General features: G+C 36.0%; 1 protein-coding gene across 1 annotated transcript; it reads right to left on the reverse strand.

Moving 5' to 3' along the window:
* Positions 1 to 14951: 14951 nt before the first annotated feature.
* LOC124924661 (eisosome protein 1-like) lies at positions 14952 to 16397 on the reverse strand. The gene has a single exon (XM_047464667.1). It carries the CDS (start codon positions 16395 to 16397, stop codon positions 14952 to 14954), a length of 1446 nt encoding a protein of 481 aa, XP_047320623.1.
* Between the last annotated feature and the right edge of the window lie 1666 nt (positions 16398 to 18063).

Raw genomic sequence — 18063 nt, forward strand, 5'->3', positions numbered from 1 at the left:
GACCCATATGCTAGTATAAATATGTTAGAATTAAGAGAAAAATATTACATTGAATCGTTATTCATTGTTACATAGGTTAGGTCTATTATATAGACATTATAATTAACAAATAATAAAACTAATATAATATAATAATATAATATTGATATTATCATAATTTATAATATTATGATAATATCTTACAAATATATTATTTTATATTCTAACATCACCTCTCAAACTCACGATGTAACAATAATAATCATTGAGAGTTTCTTAGTCAAAAAACGAAAGCGCGAACAACAAGAAGATACTCATCATTCTTAATCTTCTTCTCTTCCTTCTCTTCTACCAAATCTATTAACCATCCACCCAAAAAGCAACTCTTCTTCAATTTAGAACAACCAAAATTAACAATCCACAAAAATCAAACAAATTAAACCAAGTTTCACAAACTTCTCAAAAACCAAATCAAATTCAACTACGTCCCACAACAACCAAACCAAAACCAATTAAACAAACTTCACAAACATAGGGAAAACCAAAGCAAATTTAACTCTCTATTCTAAACAACAACCAAGATCAAGACCAGTCAAACGAAGTTTCACAAACATAGGGAAAAACCAAACCTCAACTCCATATTCTCAACAACAACAACCAAAACCAATCAAATCAAGCTTCAAAAACTCACTTCTGATTTCTTCTCCTCCAAAACTAATAATAAAATCAACATTCTTCTAAACCATCTAATTAAAAAAAAATCAGCATTATTCTAAACCCGCTAATTCAACTAAATTAACTTTCAATTCGTTCAAATTACCCAACTCACTTAATTAAGAACAAAAACAACCAAACTCATTTCCATTAAGCTACCAAAATCCTCAATCCAACTTGACGAAAATAAATCCACTCAAATGATATTCAAAACCTAAGATAAGTTGTTTAAGACCACCGACAAAAAATAATATTAATAATAAATTATTAGAGTCCTTTATTAATGGCTAAGGTAACCATTGATAGAGGCAGCGGAAGACTAACACTTGATTGACTCAAGAATGATAAAGCTTTGATATCATGTTAAAATAAAGAGAGAAAAATTATTTTGAATTGTTATTAATTGTTACATAGGTTATGTCTATTATATAGACATTATAAAGGAAACTAATATAATATTAATATTAACACAATTTATAATATTAGGATAATATCTTACCGATATATTATTTTATATTCTAACAAAAATATATATAATTGTTTTTAAAATTTAACAAATTATAAAATCCATAAGAGTAACTTAAGTGATAAAAATCAGTGTTTTGGAGATCAAATGTTGATATATACATACTTAGAACACTTTAAATTGAGGTGAGTTGTACTAACTTTTCAAACTATAAATAAATAATAAATTATAAAAATAATTTTTAACAATTATTAAGATAAATAGTGGATTGTTTGAACCCAAAACAAAATGACAAAGTACATTAATTTTAAATAAAATGATCCTATAAAAAAATGCAATATCAAAATAAAAGGAAATTCCCAAAGAACTAATGGGACAAAAGGAAAAAAACAAATGATATAGTATTAAAATTTAAATAATAATAAGTCATTCGATATTTACTAGGCTAAAATTGCAATAATTAGTAGTTGTCAACTTGACTATATTATAATTTAAAATTTTAACATAAACTTATAATACATGTATTAGGATTTAGACATAAAGTATCAATAAAGTGGATTATATATATAATGATGCTTTACTTGTTTGTAAGCACATCCACTTTTGAACCCTACACTTTATGTGTTTTCTTTTGTCCACATGTTGACCCAATTAAGTTGGACTAGGATTTTGGAAATTCTCTAGATTTTGGTTTCTATGCGGCAGTTGAATCCTGTCCGTTTCATCTATGAGCTGAAAAAGTTTAAAAAATCAGTATTACAAGTTTTATTTTTACTATTAGAGCTTATTTAAAGTTGGGTTTAAAAAAAAAGATCTTGTTGGATAAAAAAGAGTTATTTGAGTCTTAAATTAGTTAAATTATTATATGTTATTTTGTATTTAAGATTTAAATTTTATAAAAATAAAATAAAGATATTTTGATTTTTGAATTAAATTATTATGAGTTTTATTTATTTATTTTATAAAACAAAACATAGATCAAACCCAGCTCTAAGTTAAAGAGAGAAAATGTATGTTTAATATGTATGTTTTGTTTTGTCTTTAATATTAGTTAGTTGCACAGTTTTCTTGATATTATTTTGTATATCAAAGTTGGTATTAAAATGTATGTTTAGTTTTGCTGTTATTATTAATAGTTGTTTTTGGTAGGTTGGTATTTGGTTATTACTTTTGTGTTAAAAATTAGCTGGTATTAAGAAATGTACATTATTTATAAGTTTGTCGATTTTATTGTTTGGTTGGTTGTTTTTAATATTACTTTGCGATAAAACAATTGGTTATGTTGATTTGTTTTAGTTTGTAGTTTTATTTCAAAGTCAAACATATTTATAATGTTTTGAAGTTTTTTTTATAATAAGATTGGTAGAATTTGTTGTTTGGTATTTAAGTACAAAATAGTAGATTTTGTAATAATTAATCATTTTATATAAAATTTAAATTTGATAATATCTTTAGTGTAATATATGTCATGCTAATTTCAACTAAATAATAATAATAATATCATTTAATGTAACTTTTGTACAAAAGGCAAAAAAAAAAAAATACAACTGGTTTTATTTTTTATTTAAAGAAAACACTTATCGACGTTCTCTAAGTATTATCAATCGTTGAACATGACTATCGGTAACGATGAATATGAGCATTACCTATTTGCCATGCTCATTTTGAGGTTCCCTAATTCCTAATTACAATGGTAATTATTTATCCACAATAGATATACTTTGCCAAGATAAAAGTGCCTTATTTTTTACTTGTGGGTGCTCTTTGTAATTTGTTCATATTGAGGTAATGTTTTTAGAAGAGTGAATTCAAAATGATGATGAAATAGGGAGATGAATTAACATGATTCTCAATAGGTTACATTTTGGGTTTTATTTGAATATGTTAATTTAAGGTATAATAATATTTGACCTCATTCTATTTTGAAAGTTTAAATTAATTTATCATGCACATTCTACCTATATAAATAATTAGAGTAACCAATTAACAATCAAACTATCTCCCAATTGTATTTTCTTAAAAGTATTGATTTGTATACTTAAAACATTACCTCTCTTCTAATATCAGCTCATCTAAGATTTTGTTTGATCTGTTTTCTTTATAACATTTTTTATAACTTATTTTTATATTACATCACTATATACTCATTTCATCAAATAAAATATCTTTACTTTATATTTATTAAATTTTAATTTTAAATACAAAAAATATTTTAGTAATTAAACCAATTAAAAAACTCAAATAACTATTTTTTCATCTATATCTTAAAAAAATAATAACCAAGATCAAACAAGCTTCAAGATGGAATCATGTGCACTAAATTAAGGATATATAAATAATAAATACTAAAAGGTGAATCCTTTGAGTAAACTATCTTGGAATGAATCTTTGGCAACTTAACAACCAGCAATTGATATATTGTCATCATGGTAGGGAGAAAGTGTGTGGTACATCCACTAGTGTGAACATAAAGAAAGTACATGTTAAATATATATCTTTAATTTATTTGAAATTAAGAATGTTTGAAATTATGCAATGATGTAGTGTGTGATCGTCCATTTGATGTTTGTTTACAATATAGTTATATAGCATCAAAATTGTGGGTGGATTTTGATTTGAATTGATAACATTGTTTTATCATATTGAGATATAGATATTGGCTTGATAGTAAAATCAATTATTAGTATTTTGTTTGATATTATTTTTCAAAAAGGCTTATCAATTTTTAAAGGATATAATGTAATCAATGGGTTATTTTATACTAAAATCATCACAACAAATTTTGTTCAAATATTAATTTAAACTATCATCTGGATTTTAAGCATTTGGTTCAAGTTTTCTGACATCTCCAACATTGTGCTAGGATTGATTTCAAAATTGTGTCTAGTATCTTATCTTTAAGAGTTCAACTAGGTAGAAGCTTAAATTTCGCTTTAGAGGTAACATATAACTTGGGGAAGATAACACACTCTTTAAAATCATTTGCGTAACCAGGTAAATTAATAAAAATAAAGAAAGTAAAAGAAAGAACACAAGATATAACACATCCCTCTACCTTCAAAATTCAAGCATTCTTAGAAGATAATAGTATAGAGTTTCAGACACTCCAAGTGGACTGACCTACCATCCTTCTTTAGCAACTTGAGACATTCAACAAGCCCAAAAAATGTATGAACTTGTCGATATTAACTAGCTTTGTCAACATATCAACTGCATTTTCACTAGTATGAACCTTCTGTAATAGTATCTCACTAGATGCAATTAACTCTCTGATCTTGTGAAATCTCATATCAATATTCTTCATTCTAGAATGGTACACCATCTTTTCCAAATAAATGGCGCTATGACTATCGCAAAGTAATTAAACTCCACCTAGCTCAATACTTAGTTTGTTTACTAGTTCATTAAGCAACAACACTTCTTTAGCATCTTCAACTACTGCCATATATTTTGTTTCAGTTGTTGATAGTGCCAAAGTAAACTGAAATATTGATTTCCAACATATAGGTCCTCCACAAAGAGTAAACACAAACCCTTATAGACATTATATCATTCATATCACCAACATAGTTTGAATCCACATATCCAACAACTACATGATCAACTTGTTGACCACCAAAAAATAATACCATAACTTGAAGTTCCCTTTAGATACATGAAAATCCATTTGATTGCTTCATAATGTTGCTAACCTAGTTTTTCCATAAACTTACTAACTTGAATCACAACTTGAGCTAAATATGGTCGTGTATAAATCATCGCATACTTCAAATAACCAACTACACTTGCATATGGAACATTTTTCATTTCTTCAATATCCTTGTCCGTCTTTGGACATCGTTCAGAAAAAACTTAAAATGATTTGCAAAAGGAGTGGACACTAACTTCTAATTTCTCATCCCAAATATGTCTAGTACTTTCTCAAAATAGTCCCGTTGCGATAACCATAGTTTTCTTGAGCTTCTATTCCTGTGAATTTCCATTACAAGAATTTGCTTTGCAACACCTAAGTCTTTCATATCAAAATCATGGTCCAATAAGGCTTTCAAATTAACAATATCGTGCATATGTTGCGCAACAATCAAGATATCATCCACATAAAGTGGCAGAAAAGTAAAAGACCTGCCATCAAGACTTTTTATAAACAAACAATCATACTCGCATTGCTTATAACCAATTTAATCATGTAGTAGTCAAACCATTTTTACCACCGTTTGTCGACTCGTCATCAAGACTGTTTTAATATGTATAAGGATTTATTTAACTTGCACCAGATGTTCATGTTCAAAACCTTTTAGTTGCGTCATGTAAATTTACTCCTCTAAATCACCATGTAAAAAATTAGTCTTAATTCATTTGATCTAAAGACAAATCATAACTGGATACTAATGCAAACATGTCCTGATTGAAGTATGTCTAACCACCAAAGATTTTTTTAATCATAATTTATCCCTTTCTACTGCGAAAAACCCTTTTGCAACAAGTCGAGACTTGAACTTTTCCCCTTTTTCTGATACTGTTGGTTTCTTCTTATATACCAATTTTCACTCAGTCGCCTTCTTACCCTCAAGAAGCTCAATTATCTCCCATGTCTAAGTCTTCTACAAAGACTTAATCTTCTTAATCATCGCATCTATCCATTTATCTTTCACCTGACTCGTAATAGCTTCCTAAAAGCTTATCAGATCATCAACATTAATAAGTAGTGTGAATGAGACCTTGTTTCATAACTAAATCTACTAGAAGGTTTCACATTAGTGAATCTTTTTTTTGGGGGAGGAGGGGGGGGGGGGGGGGAATGGTTAAAACCATTTCATTAAAATCCCAAAAATGGGAGGGTCAAGGATCAAAGCTAGACAAACCTTAGCTATTATTTAAGGATGACAATCAAACGATCCTAAAGAAAATGATTAGTAGCAATCAAACATACAAACAAATATTATAAACTGTATCAAATCCTAATTATCCCAATTAGAATTTTTATTTCCATATCAACTTGTTGTATCAACATATTGTCTTCCTCTTCCCTTAGTTCTTCCTCTTCCCCTTCATCTTACAATGAAAGGAGGGTGAACTGAAGAGTTTGATGAATACTGCATATTCTCATTTTGATTTTTTCTTTATATGAACCCGTTCTAATTTGATAGAAAATTTATTTTCCAGGATTTTCGGGCTCTTCACCTTGTTGTTCTCAACTTAAATTTCTAGATCAGTCTCAGGATTCTTGTATTTGCTTCCTTCAGCTTCATCTATGGTATCCTCTACAATAGCCTTGGTAACATCTACTTCAACTTGATTATTCTGAGTATCCTCCTCTATAGTTTCCTGTATTACAGCTTGACTTGTTTGAGAATTAACTTCCTTTATCTTCTTCATTCTCTGTTTCATTGCTACCTTTATTCTCTTCTTCAACAAAACCCCCTTAATATCTTTTCTTCAATTTTATTTCTTTCTTCATTTTCAAAGTCTTCCTTGGTTTCTGATTCTTTCTCTTCCTCCACATTTTGCTCTTTTCTTTCAAACTCCCTTGTTTATTTTTCCTAATTTTTTTCTTCTTGGCCTTTCAATATCTTCTACTCCTCTTCCATATCTTGAGCACATTTTATGCTGGCATGCTGGAAAGTATTGCAGAATGCACACCTGTCCAGTCTCCATTCATAAGTGATTCCCATGACATTAGATTTTCCTTTCCTGTCGATCATTGTCATATTATTCAACAATGTGCTACGAGGATTCACATCTATGCTAATTTTAGCAAAGGATAAATGTTCTTCTCCTTCTGTTATTGGGGTCAATGTATAATGGTTTTCCCAATAACCCTGCAAATGACTCATGGCTTCTACTCTGTACATGTGTGTAGGGATATTCCAATGCTTGAACCATATTTGTGTTGTTTTTTTAGATTTACTTAATAGGTTCAAATTTTCAGACCATCTTTCCAACTTCATACAGTTGGATCCAATATATGTATGCCCATTATTCAGAATGTCATCCAGATTCGACCCATTCTTAAATTGAAGAAAATAGAGATCATGAATATTTGCAGAGATCTTCTCCAGCTCATTTTCCTTCCACTATTTCATTAAAGTCTCTTTAGTGATTGAGAATGATACTCTGTTTTTTCCAATATAATTCTCTACCACCACCTTTTCCCATTCCTTTATGCACTTTTCTTCTAATTCATTGGAAAGTTTAAATTTAAAAGGAGAATTAAGTACCTCCACTTTTGTTTTAACATCCTCTGAGAAGATTTTCCCTTTATAGGCATGGTCTTCATCTTTCTTTCTTGCATTTTTATTCCATACCTCATTTACTTTTCAGGTAGAGTTACTCCTGATAGTATAGGTCTTCGATTTAGGGGCCTTCATCAACTCCCTCATTATAGCTACTAACCAATTTACTATCTCTTCATATTCTTTCTTCTTCAACAAATTCTAGTCCTGAAGACAATGAATATTAAGTTAAATTGTTATATTTTGGACTTTCTCCTTATTAAGCACAATCTCTTCTTTTTTAGAATACATCAAAAACTTGGTGATTTGGTTTGAAATGATAAAATTAGATTATAAAAAATAAATATATAAAAAATATGTGAATATGACATGGCAATGCCATGTCAACCAATTTTAACGTCATTAAATAATCCTGTTAAGAAGAATAAATTTGACATTTTTTGTCATGTTTATATACATATATAGAATTTTACGACTTTAATAATAAATTTGACACATTCCTCCAACTTTGTAGATAAAATTGACATTCTTCTCATTCTCACCCCTACCAGATACCATTGAAGATTGTTCTAAATTCATCTCAACCCTATCGGATGCAATCAAAGGTTTTTCTGAATCCATTTATATTGTATCTGAGATAGAGCAATTTTTTACCATGTGGTTTTTACTATGATGCAACATAGACTTCTCATCAAATACCGCATCTCTACTATCACTGTTTTCTTTGTAGTTGGATCCCAAAACTTGTATAATTTAACACATTTCTTGTAACCTAAAAACATGCATTGTTTGGACTTTGGATTAAGTTTTGATCTTTCATCACCCAATACAAGTACATAAGATGGACATCCAAACATTTTTAAATTATTAAAGTCAATTACTGTTGGGTCAAATTATTTTGACTAAAATAAACTAGAGAATAAGCTTATCTTATATTGACTTTATATTGATGATCTTTGTTAAAACTTAGTTGTGAATAAAGTTAAGTTGTCTATTTGTTTTGTGCAGGTGTTTATATAAGACTATGCCACTTTAGACGTGGTAGTTTAACTCCTTTAGACGAGGTCTAAAGGGAAACGTAGTTAGACGTGGTAGTCTAACTCTTTTAGACGAGGTCTAAAGGGAAACGTAGTTAGACGTGGTAGTCTAACTCCTTTAAACGCGGTCTAAAGGTAAACGTAATTAGACGTGGTAGTCTAACTCCTTTAGACGCGGTCTAAAGGGAAATTTAGTTATACATGGTAGTCTAACTTTAGACGAGGTCTAAAGAGAAATATAGTTAAGCGTGGTAGTCTAACTTCTTTAGACGATGTCTAAAGGGATACGTAGTTAGACGAAGTCGTCTAACTCTTTTAGACGAGGTCTAAAGGAAAGCGTAGTTAGACAAGGTCGTCTAACTCATTTAGACGAGGTCTAAAGGAAAGCATAGTTAGACGAGGTCGTCTAACTCCTTTAGACGAGGTCTAAAGGGATGCGTAGTTAGACGAGGACGTCTAACTCCTTTAGACGAAGTCTAAAGGGAAGCATAGTTAGACGAGGACGTTTAACTCCTTTAGAAGAGGTCTAAAGGAGCACGTCTAATGCTTTGTTTTAGCAGCCGTCTAAAGAAAGTATACGTATAATCACGATCAACTAGATGTCTACTACTCCTGCTCCACTCACTTCTGTGTAATCTGACAAGCCAACTAATTGTATCAAATGAATAAACGCCACGTACACAAATATCCTTCCAACTGTATGTCCAATACAAGACAATATCAGAGGATATTCGGCGCACTACCAGTTCGGTATGGCCACGTTCCAATTGCTCAGATTTACTATACTCTAGTGCTATGGGCGGCCTTCCAACGGACACATGCCACATGTCCATAAAGAAGATTCGACTGTTAGTGTCCTTCTACTATAAATAGATTCTCAAGGACAACAGACGAATTGCGCTCTCTCTCTCTCGGTCATCTAATGCACTGCCTTACTTACAATCTTGCTCTTGCTCTTACTAACTTCTTACATCCTTCGAGATCAAGAGATAAATTCAATTACTATCTAGCCTTGAGAACATTGTAAGTTGAACAAAGGTTGTTCTGTTCAACAGAAAGTTAGCTAGCTCAGTGAGTTGTATTCGATTCAAAGTATTAAGTGGATAATCTTCTGGTTGTGGAAGAAGGGGTGACGTAGGAGTTTTATCTCCGATCATCCATAAAACTCCCTGTGTTCTTTACTTTCTACCTTTTACATTTCAAAGATTCAAATCCGACAAACACTTCCGCACTTGAATCCGTTTCAAGAGTTTGAAGGATTTGTGTAGAATAGAAACAGATACTAATCCCTCACATGATAATTATTGAAGAGTTTATCATAAGTTGTTGACAATAGTTAGACCCTAGTCTCCATTGGTAGCACCAACCAAACAATTACATTACTTGTCCACACCTTCTTTAACAACTTTATATCTCAAAGATGCCCATGGTGATCTATTGATGAGATAACCCGTCATATTCATAACTTATATTCAAAAACTTTTAAGAAGCCTCATATTCAATCTCAAGCACCTTGTTTTCTCAACAATTGATATGTTCATCATTTTCGCCACACTATTTTATTACGGTGTCTTACGTAATGTAAAATACCTCTAAATATTATGCTCATCACAAAATTTATTGAACTGCATATTTCTATACTCTTTACCATTATCATACCTCATATACTTGATTTTTCTACATGTCTGGTTCTCTACCTCTGCTTTCCATAGCTTGAATTTGGTAAAAACTTCTAATTTCTATTTCAATATATAATCCATACCTTTTTAGGATAATCATCAATAAAAATCACGTAGTACAAAGCTCCACCCAATGATGATTCTCTTGTAGGACCTCATACGTCGGAATATGCATAATCAAGAATTCCTTCTTTATCGTGCTTACTAGTCGCAAAACTAACTTTAGTTTGTTTTCTAAGAATAAGGAATTTACAAAAGTCTAACTTACATCTCTTAACATCATTTAATAGATCTTTTTTATGTAATTCAACCATTCCACACTCGCTCATATGCCCAAGACGCATATGTCATAATTTTGTGGTATCATCACTTGACTCAACAGAATGGACTCCACCTACAATTGTACTCCCCAACAATGTGTAGATATTCTCTTTGGTTCACTTTTTTTCATAATAATCAATGCACATTTACGAATTCTAATGGTTTTCCGATCCTTATATGTTTTATGAGAATACACATTTTTATGTAAAGTACTTAACGAGATCGGATTCTTCTTCACTGTAGGTATATGTCTAACATTATAAAGAGTTCTAACCATACCATAATACATCTTAATTTTTACTTCACTCATGCAAATAATATTACAGCTAATTATAGATAGATGATAACTCTCTAGAATTCTCTAGTAGTTCCTAAGTCTATGTAGATAATAGAAGTCTCTAAAAAAATTCTAGAACAAGGGGAATCTAGAAAGATCCATCCACTTGTATATAAACAAGTTTTGGTCATAAACCAAGCACCTCACACTTGTAATACATAAGCAATACAACTTCATATTCTTCAAGCTCTTTCTCTCTCAATCTGCTCCTTCTTCTTATATCTTTTAAGAGGCTAACTAGCTAGTATTGAGGCAATCTAGACAGGGTCGCACGTGATGAGGAGTTATTCGGTGATCGAGTTTTTGCCCTGATAAGTGGTATCAAAGCAAAAGTGGTATTGTATCCACATTTGTGCTTCCACATTCAAGAGAAGATTGTGCTAAGAAGAGATGGATTCATGATCCAAAGTCACGAAGGTTTCGATCGACCAACAGAAGGACAAGGGGCCCAAGAGGAGTAAGTCCGTTGAGAGGTGTGCTGACATAGAAGTGGGGGTGACCCGACTTGAGGAAGGCATGTGCGAGCACTAGGAGGCTCTCGAGGTGTTTAACATAGTGGCCTATAAGGTAACAACTTTGGATGAGGCAAGTGAAAAGTTGGAGAATGATGTCATAGGGATCATTAATAATTCGAATCGTAGCATTCTTGACGAAGTACTTAGATCGGTTCAAGGTGAGGTTAATGATGTCCAAAAGGAAGTGATCGAGACAATCCGAGGAGAAGTCCATGCGATGGTCAACGCCCTCTAGAGGGAGATGATGGGGAGGCTCGAATCGATGGAAGATCGAATTGGGTGGAATGGAGGGGAACTTAGAGGTGCGACACCTCATTAGATAGAAGTTCCCAAACCAAATCTGTTCAAAGGCTCGATGAATGTAATGGAAGTTGAGGACTTCCTATGGAGCATGAAACGGTAATTTCGAACATCAAACATACTTGATGATCGCACTAAGTTGTAAACGATCTCGTTCTTCTTGATTGAAATGGCGCTATTGTGGTGGAGAAGGCGTGAAGTAGATATTGAACGAGGTACGTTGATGATAGAAACATGGAAACACTTCAATACCGAGTTCAAGTGCCAATTCTTCTCAAAGAACGCCGACTTCGAGGCTCGGAAGTAGTTAAGTCAACTTGCGCATGACAAGTCCATCAATGAGTATGTCATGCAGTTATAGGAACTGATGTTCGAGTTACCTAGTCTAACAGAACAAGAGGCTTAGTTCGCGTTTGTGAACAACCTAAAAACTTGGGCACATTTAGAGTTACACAGGGCCAAGGTGTAGAACATTTTTAAGGCAATTGCGGTCACTAAGAGGCTGGTCGACCTCAAGGTGTTCGTGGACAGGCCAAAGCTCAACAAAGATGATGAGGAGAAAGGTGGGAAAGACCTCCCACCTAAAAAATGGCATCCAAACAACAACTCAATAAGGTAAGATGATGAATCGGGTAAACTAAGAGTTTGTCATATTTGTTGTGTTACTAATCACATAAAATTTATGTGCCCGTTTAAAGGGGAAAAGGTTGCAACGGTTAAAGAAATCAAGTCTTCCGAGGAAGAGGAAGGGACTTATGTGGGATCCCTAAGACTACTCAATGCGGTAAAGGCTAGTGTTATAAATCCGATCAAGGGAACAAAGAGGGCTTGATGTTCGTGGAAGCCTTGATCGGGGGAAGGTGCGTCAAAATACTAGTGAATACTAGAGCTACTAACAACTTCATGCGTAAAGGAGTGGATAAGGCATTGGTTCTTTGTATCAACTTAACGAGAGGGACAGTCAAGTCTGTCAATACAATGACCAAGTAGGTGGCCAGGGAGGCTAAGGGAGTGCAAACACAGATCGGAGACTATAAGGAAACATTCTCGTGTATGTTAGTCCTTATGGATGACTACGATGTAGTGTTGGGACTACGATGGTTCGATCATGTACACACTTGCATAGTTCCTTATTTCATAATTATTTTGGATCACGGAAAGACTAATGTGATACCAAAAAGAAGAGAATTAGAGGGAATGAGCATGTTCTCATCAATGCGATTCAGCCGAGGTTGCAAACATGGTAAAGAGACATTTACCACTTTTGCTATGATGGATGATAGGGACGATTCCAAGAGAAAAGGGGAAGTACCGAAGGAAGTCTAGATAGCGTGTGTGGTGGCCTTTGAGGGGCTCAAGACCAAAGACACCAAACAATCATAAACTCCACAAAGTTTGACCACATGTTATGTTGGTCAAAGTCAGTCCTCCTTCACTCTCGCCAAATCATTAGGAGAGGAAGCAGATCTTGCTTGGGCATTTTTGGACAAAGCCACCAAGACGATGAAGAAATGGGAAGATCTGAAGAGGCGTGTAGTCGAGTTTAAGGAGGGGTAGAGTAATGGGGGAAATTACTCCCTTAACACTTTAAGTCTCTGTGATCTGTGCTCAAGGGGATTGTGCACATATACGAGGGACCGTTTAAAATCGAGAGACGTGTGAGAAATGTCTCATATCGATTGGAGTTGGCCACCATAAGTCTACCCAATGCCAAGAATAGTATGGGAAAAAAGATCATTTGTTAGGATCTAGATCACGGCTGGAGGACCGGGGTTGGGCCGGTTAACGCGTCTCACTCAAAGGGTGGTGATTAATCCGGTTAGAGATTAACACTGGGGTTTCAATACTACACAAACTGTCACAAACCCTTGAACTAGGTTCAAGCGCAGAAGAGGTTTGTTTCAGGTTGAAGCAGCACACTCACGAGATAGGCAGAACTGGTTTTGGATGATATAGGTTTGAAGATTGATGGGTCGGTTTTTGTAACCTGGTGATTCGGTTTGGATAGAGTTAAGTAGATTAGAGCGGTGTAGGTAAGTTAGTACAGGTCGGTTAGAAAATAGAACCGACAGAAAGTAAATAACAAAACAGATTTTATGGATGTTCAGAGATAAAACTCCTATGTCACCCCTTCCTCTCGAAACCGCGAGAAGGATATTCACTAAGGAATACAAGTACAATCCGATCGAGACTTATTTCCTGCTCGATAATACCCTTACAATTTTCACCGAAATTGTACAATACACACTTCAACTTTAGCACTTAGGCTTTCTCTAGAGATAGAACACAATCTTATCACTTGTAAATTAATTGCTCGCTGTGTCACTTGTGTCTCACTGTATCTCACTTGTCCCACATTGTGTCCCGCATTTACTCTTCTTCAGCTGCTCCTTTTATAGGTGAAATATGCCAACGGTCATATTTCACTTCCTTGAATCTGATTGGCTGAGCAGAGGTTCAGTGATTCAGGCCTGGCGGTCAATTGTTCAAACCTGGCGGTCAATTTCACAGACTTGGCAGTCTGTTCTTCCGGTGTGTAAGACAAACCTGCTAGGTTTGTCTTTTACTCAATGTGGTAACTGTTGGTTAGACAGTTGTCTGTACTTGGAAGATCTCCTTTCTGATTTATCCCGAAGTAGAAAGATCCTGTAAGACGGTTTTCTGCAGCCTGCAGACTGTCCTCAGACTTGTATGAATATGGAAATGTTCAGTCTGTTCCTTTGGTATCATTCTCAATAGATACCCAAAGTGTCTTCTTATGCTGGTCGGTCATTTGACTTAACCGAATGGCTGCCGGTGTGATTGGTTTAACCGGACAGCTTCCGGTTATTCCTTTGCCTTGTGGCTGATCGGTTGTCTGGTGTTTCCGGTTTTTAGTTCTGGCCGATCCTTTCTTTGTGCGGTCATGTTCCGAATGTTCCTGGTCGGTTTACTATCTTCACCGGTTAATCTTCTTAGCCGGTTCATTTGTTTGACCGGTCCGGTTCCTTGTTCCTGCATGAAAGGTTTATGTGTTAAGTTCTGTGAACCGGTCTAATTTTATCTAACAATTTCTCCCTTTTTATTATTTTATTTAAAATTATCAAAACCATGTAAGTTTGCAAACGTAGGCCGGTTCTTTATTTGACCGGATTTTTGAAACTGACTTGGGAGAATTATTCGAAAAATTTGGAAAAATTTTGAGAAAATTTTTGGAAGATTTATTATCTTTTATCTTATCAATTTCTCCCTTTTTGATTATTTTATTTAAAATTATCAAAACTATGTAGAGATGCAAGTATAGGCCGGTTTCAAAAATAGCTTTATATATATAGAGAGAAATAACCGAAAGTAGACAATGAAATAAACATAGTTTAAGAAAAGTGAGCCCTTATTCTGAGTCAGAGAATCTGAAGTCGTCCATCATATCCTTGGTTGGTTTTTCCTTATCCGGTTGATCCGGTCTTGAGGATGAACCCCCAGCTTGCGGTTGACCGGCCGTATCGGAGACTCGCTGTCTTGTAGAGCGCTCCGCCAAATGCTCTTCATCTTCATCCTCGGATTGCGGTGGGTCTGGTGGAGTATCGACATTTGTTTCGGTGATCCTCTCCAGCAGCCCGGCTACCTGAGCCTTCTTTGATGGTTTCCGTTTTCGTTTTGCCGGAACCGAAGAGGAGGAAGCTTCCTTTTTCTTCTTGTGAGCGGTTGCAAATTCATCAAGTCTTTGTCTTTCATTATTTAACCGCTCTGCATCCTCTCGTGCTTGAGCGGCTATGGACTTTGCAAGTCCCGGATACTTAGCTAGTGTCATTCGTTCGCGCTCGGCTATTTCCTCTTCAGATAGTCGCGGTGCCTCCTTTGCTCTCCGCGTTTCTTCATCCAGCGCATCTTGGACTTCCTTAGCCGCTCGGACGTTTGCTTCCTCAACCGCTGTGTCAGCATTGATCTTGGCTTTTATCAGCTCATTAACATGTTCAGTTAGCGCCTTAAGATCGGCTTCAAGTTTGTCGTTGCGGTCTTCAAGGCTTGCATTCTTCTTTTCCAGATATGAGACCCTGTCAAGTGTCGAGCCGACTAGGTCCTCAGTGACCTCTGTTAAACGTTGCTCGGTTTCCCTTTCAAGCCGATCTAAGTCATCCACTATCCCTGAGGTCTTTTCTTCCAAGGTCTTGGTTCGCCGAAGATGATCGTTGCGTAAAACCGTTTCGTCCCGGTAGTCAGCTTCGATGGCTGTGATCCGGTCTTCTGCCTTTACGAGATCATTCCTTGTCTTTTCGGCGAACAGGAGTGCCTGTCGCATGGCTGTCTTGACTTTCGTCTCCAATGGGTGAACCGTTGAGTCTGCAAACTCTTGAATAAGGGTCTTGACCCTTTCTTCTGTGACGCCCGGTTCGGAAACCCCAGGTTGTTCAGTCTCAAGTTGTCCGGTGAGAGGATTCCTCGTCCTTTCATCGGTTTCATTTATCACCGGATCCGCCAGAGGAGGTGTTGCACTTCGGTTCTGACCGTTACTGGTCTCAGGAGCTGGAGAGTGCGGTTTTTCTCGCTGTTTGAACACCGCTTCAAGCCGATCAATTTTTTCAGCGAATTCTCCTTTTGCTATCTCAAGCTTTTCTAACACCAAGAGCTGTAAGTTAGCCTTCGGTGTTCCCTCAACGTACATTTCTTTTAGCTTCCGGATGCGTACGGTTAGCTTTTGTAGCCGAGCATGCGGTCTCACAATGGCGCATCGGTCCATGGCTTCGTGAAGAGTTTCGGCGTTTGTGAGGCTTAGAACGGTTTCCTCTATCTCCTTTAGCCTTCTGAAACATTGTTCGTCGGTTAGGCCCGGTAGCATGTGTTTGAAAAGTTTGTCGTATCGGTACCCGTGCCATTCCCGGTATAATGCGCCAACCGCTTGAACTCGCAGTTCGATTTCCTAAAAGATATTTCGGACAATGGTCGCGGCTATCCTTTGGTCATTGTCAGGAGTAGCCTCCTCCTCCTCCTCTTGATCGACTGCACCGCCATCAGTGTTCTCAGGGCTACCGGCCGCACCGGTATTGTTGGGACTTGTACCCGAATGTTCTTCATCATTCGGTCCTTCTTCATCGGTTTTCTGTGAATCGGTTTGATCAGACGTGGAAGTCGATTCTTCCTCATCTCTTGTTTGCGAGGGCGGTTCCGAGAATACTATCTTCTCCTTGCCCTTGCTTCCGGACTTTTCTTTTGCCGGGGCCGGTTTCTTGGTGGATTTCTTCTTTTGGCCACCTGTGGAACCGGGGGCTGGCTGCTTCCTCTCCAGGAATTGTTTGGATTTTATTAACCTTCTCGATGGGAGAATAACACCAGGACCGGTGTTGATGTTGTGGTGAAGCATGATTTTTCCAAGGGGAATGGCATATCCCCATGACCGTGTGGAGTCCGGTTTCACCATGTCTTTCAGGTTGTGGAATATTTCCTTCGCCCAGTTGACTTTCGTACCTTCCAGCAAACCGACAAGCATCTCGATCTTGGCCTTGGTAAGGCTGTCGTAATTTCCACCTCTCGCCTGAACCGACTTTGTGAAGATGTCACAAAGCGGTATGTACTCCGGTCGTAGTGTTGTTTTCTTACCGGATACCTTCACCGGTTCCGTATTTGCAGAGAGAATTTGGCAGGCCGCCTCGAATGTTGTTGGTTCTAAATCCAACAAGGCATTGCGGCCACTTGTTGGAAGACGTAGGATCTCCGCAACCGATTCTTTGGTTATCTCGAATTCAGTACCGCTAACAGTTGCGGTTATCTTGTCACCAGATAGAGTTGCGGTTTTGAAGAATTCTTCAACCGCTTCTCTGTATATAACAAAGGGACTGCCCAGAAAATACTCAAGTCCGGCTTCGGTTATCCGCTTAATAACTTCCTTTGCCGCAGGCGTGCCCTTTTGTCGGATTTCCTCGAAATCCACCTGAACGATGTGTTTGAACAAGGCTGAGCCACGACCCATCTTAGATGATTGAGGGGATTTGGGAAAACTAGAGAATAACCGCTGAGAGAGTTTGAAAGCTTAAAGAGAGAAAGCTGTTTCGCGTAAGAGTGAAATGAAATATCCAAGGACTCCTTATATAGGCGCGGTTTGGAAACCCAACCGTCCCATCAACTCTTGGCGGGAGTTTTTCCTCCAAGCCAAAGAGGCGGCAAACCGTGGGCGGGAAGCCAAAAAGGCGGTAAATTAAGAGGCGGCAAACCAAAGGGCGGTAAATCAAGAGGCGTGAATCAAGGGGCGGGAAGCCAAAAGGCGGCAAACTATGGGCGCCAAATCAATGAGCGGTAATTTTGAACGAAAGCTCTTTGGGCGGGAAATTTCCCTCCAACATTTTTGATTTTGACTTTGATGACGTAATCCCTCCTTTGAAACCGTTTGATGCTGCGGTTTTCTTGATTTAACCGGAGAGTTTGGTTGTCGAGAGTTAACCGGTTATTTAAATCAGCAGAATTTTTGCAATCTTTTGAGTTTAAACGGTTTTCCTTGAGATCGGATAAGA

The sequence above is a fragment of the Impatiens glandulifera genome, chromosome 2, assembly GCF_907164915.1.
Source record: "Impatiens glandulifera chromosome 2, dImpGla2.1, whole genome shotgun sequence".
Taxonomy (NCBI): Eukaryota; Viridiplantae; Streptophyta; class Magnoliopsida; order Ericales; family Balsaminaceae; genus Impatiens; species Impatiens glandulifera.

What these genes read in the sequence shown, in the direction of transcription:
- LOC124924661 (XM_047464667.1), bottom strand. Translation starts at nt 16,397, where the DNA reads ATGCTACCGGGCCTAACCGACGAACAATGTTTCAGAAGGCTAAAGGAG.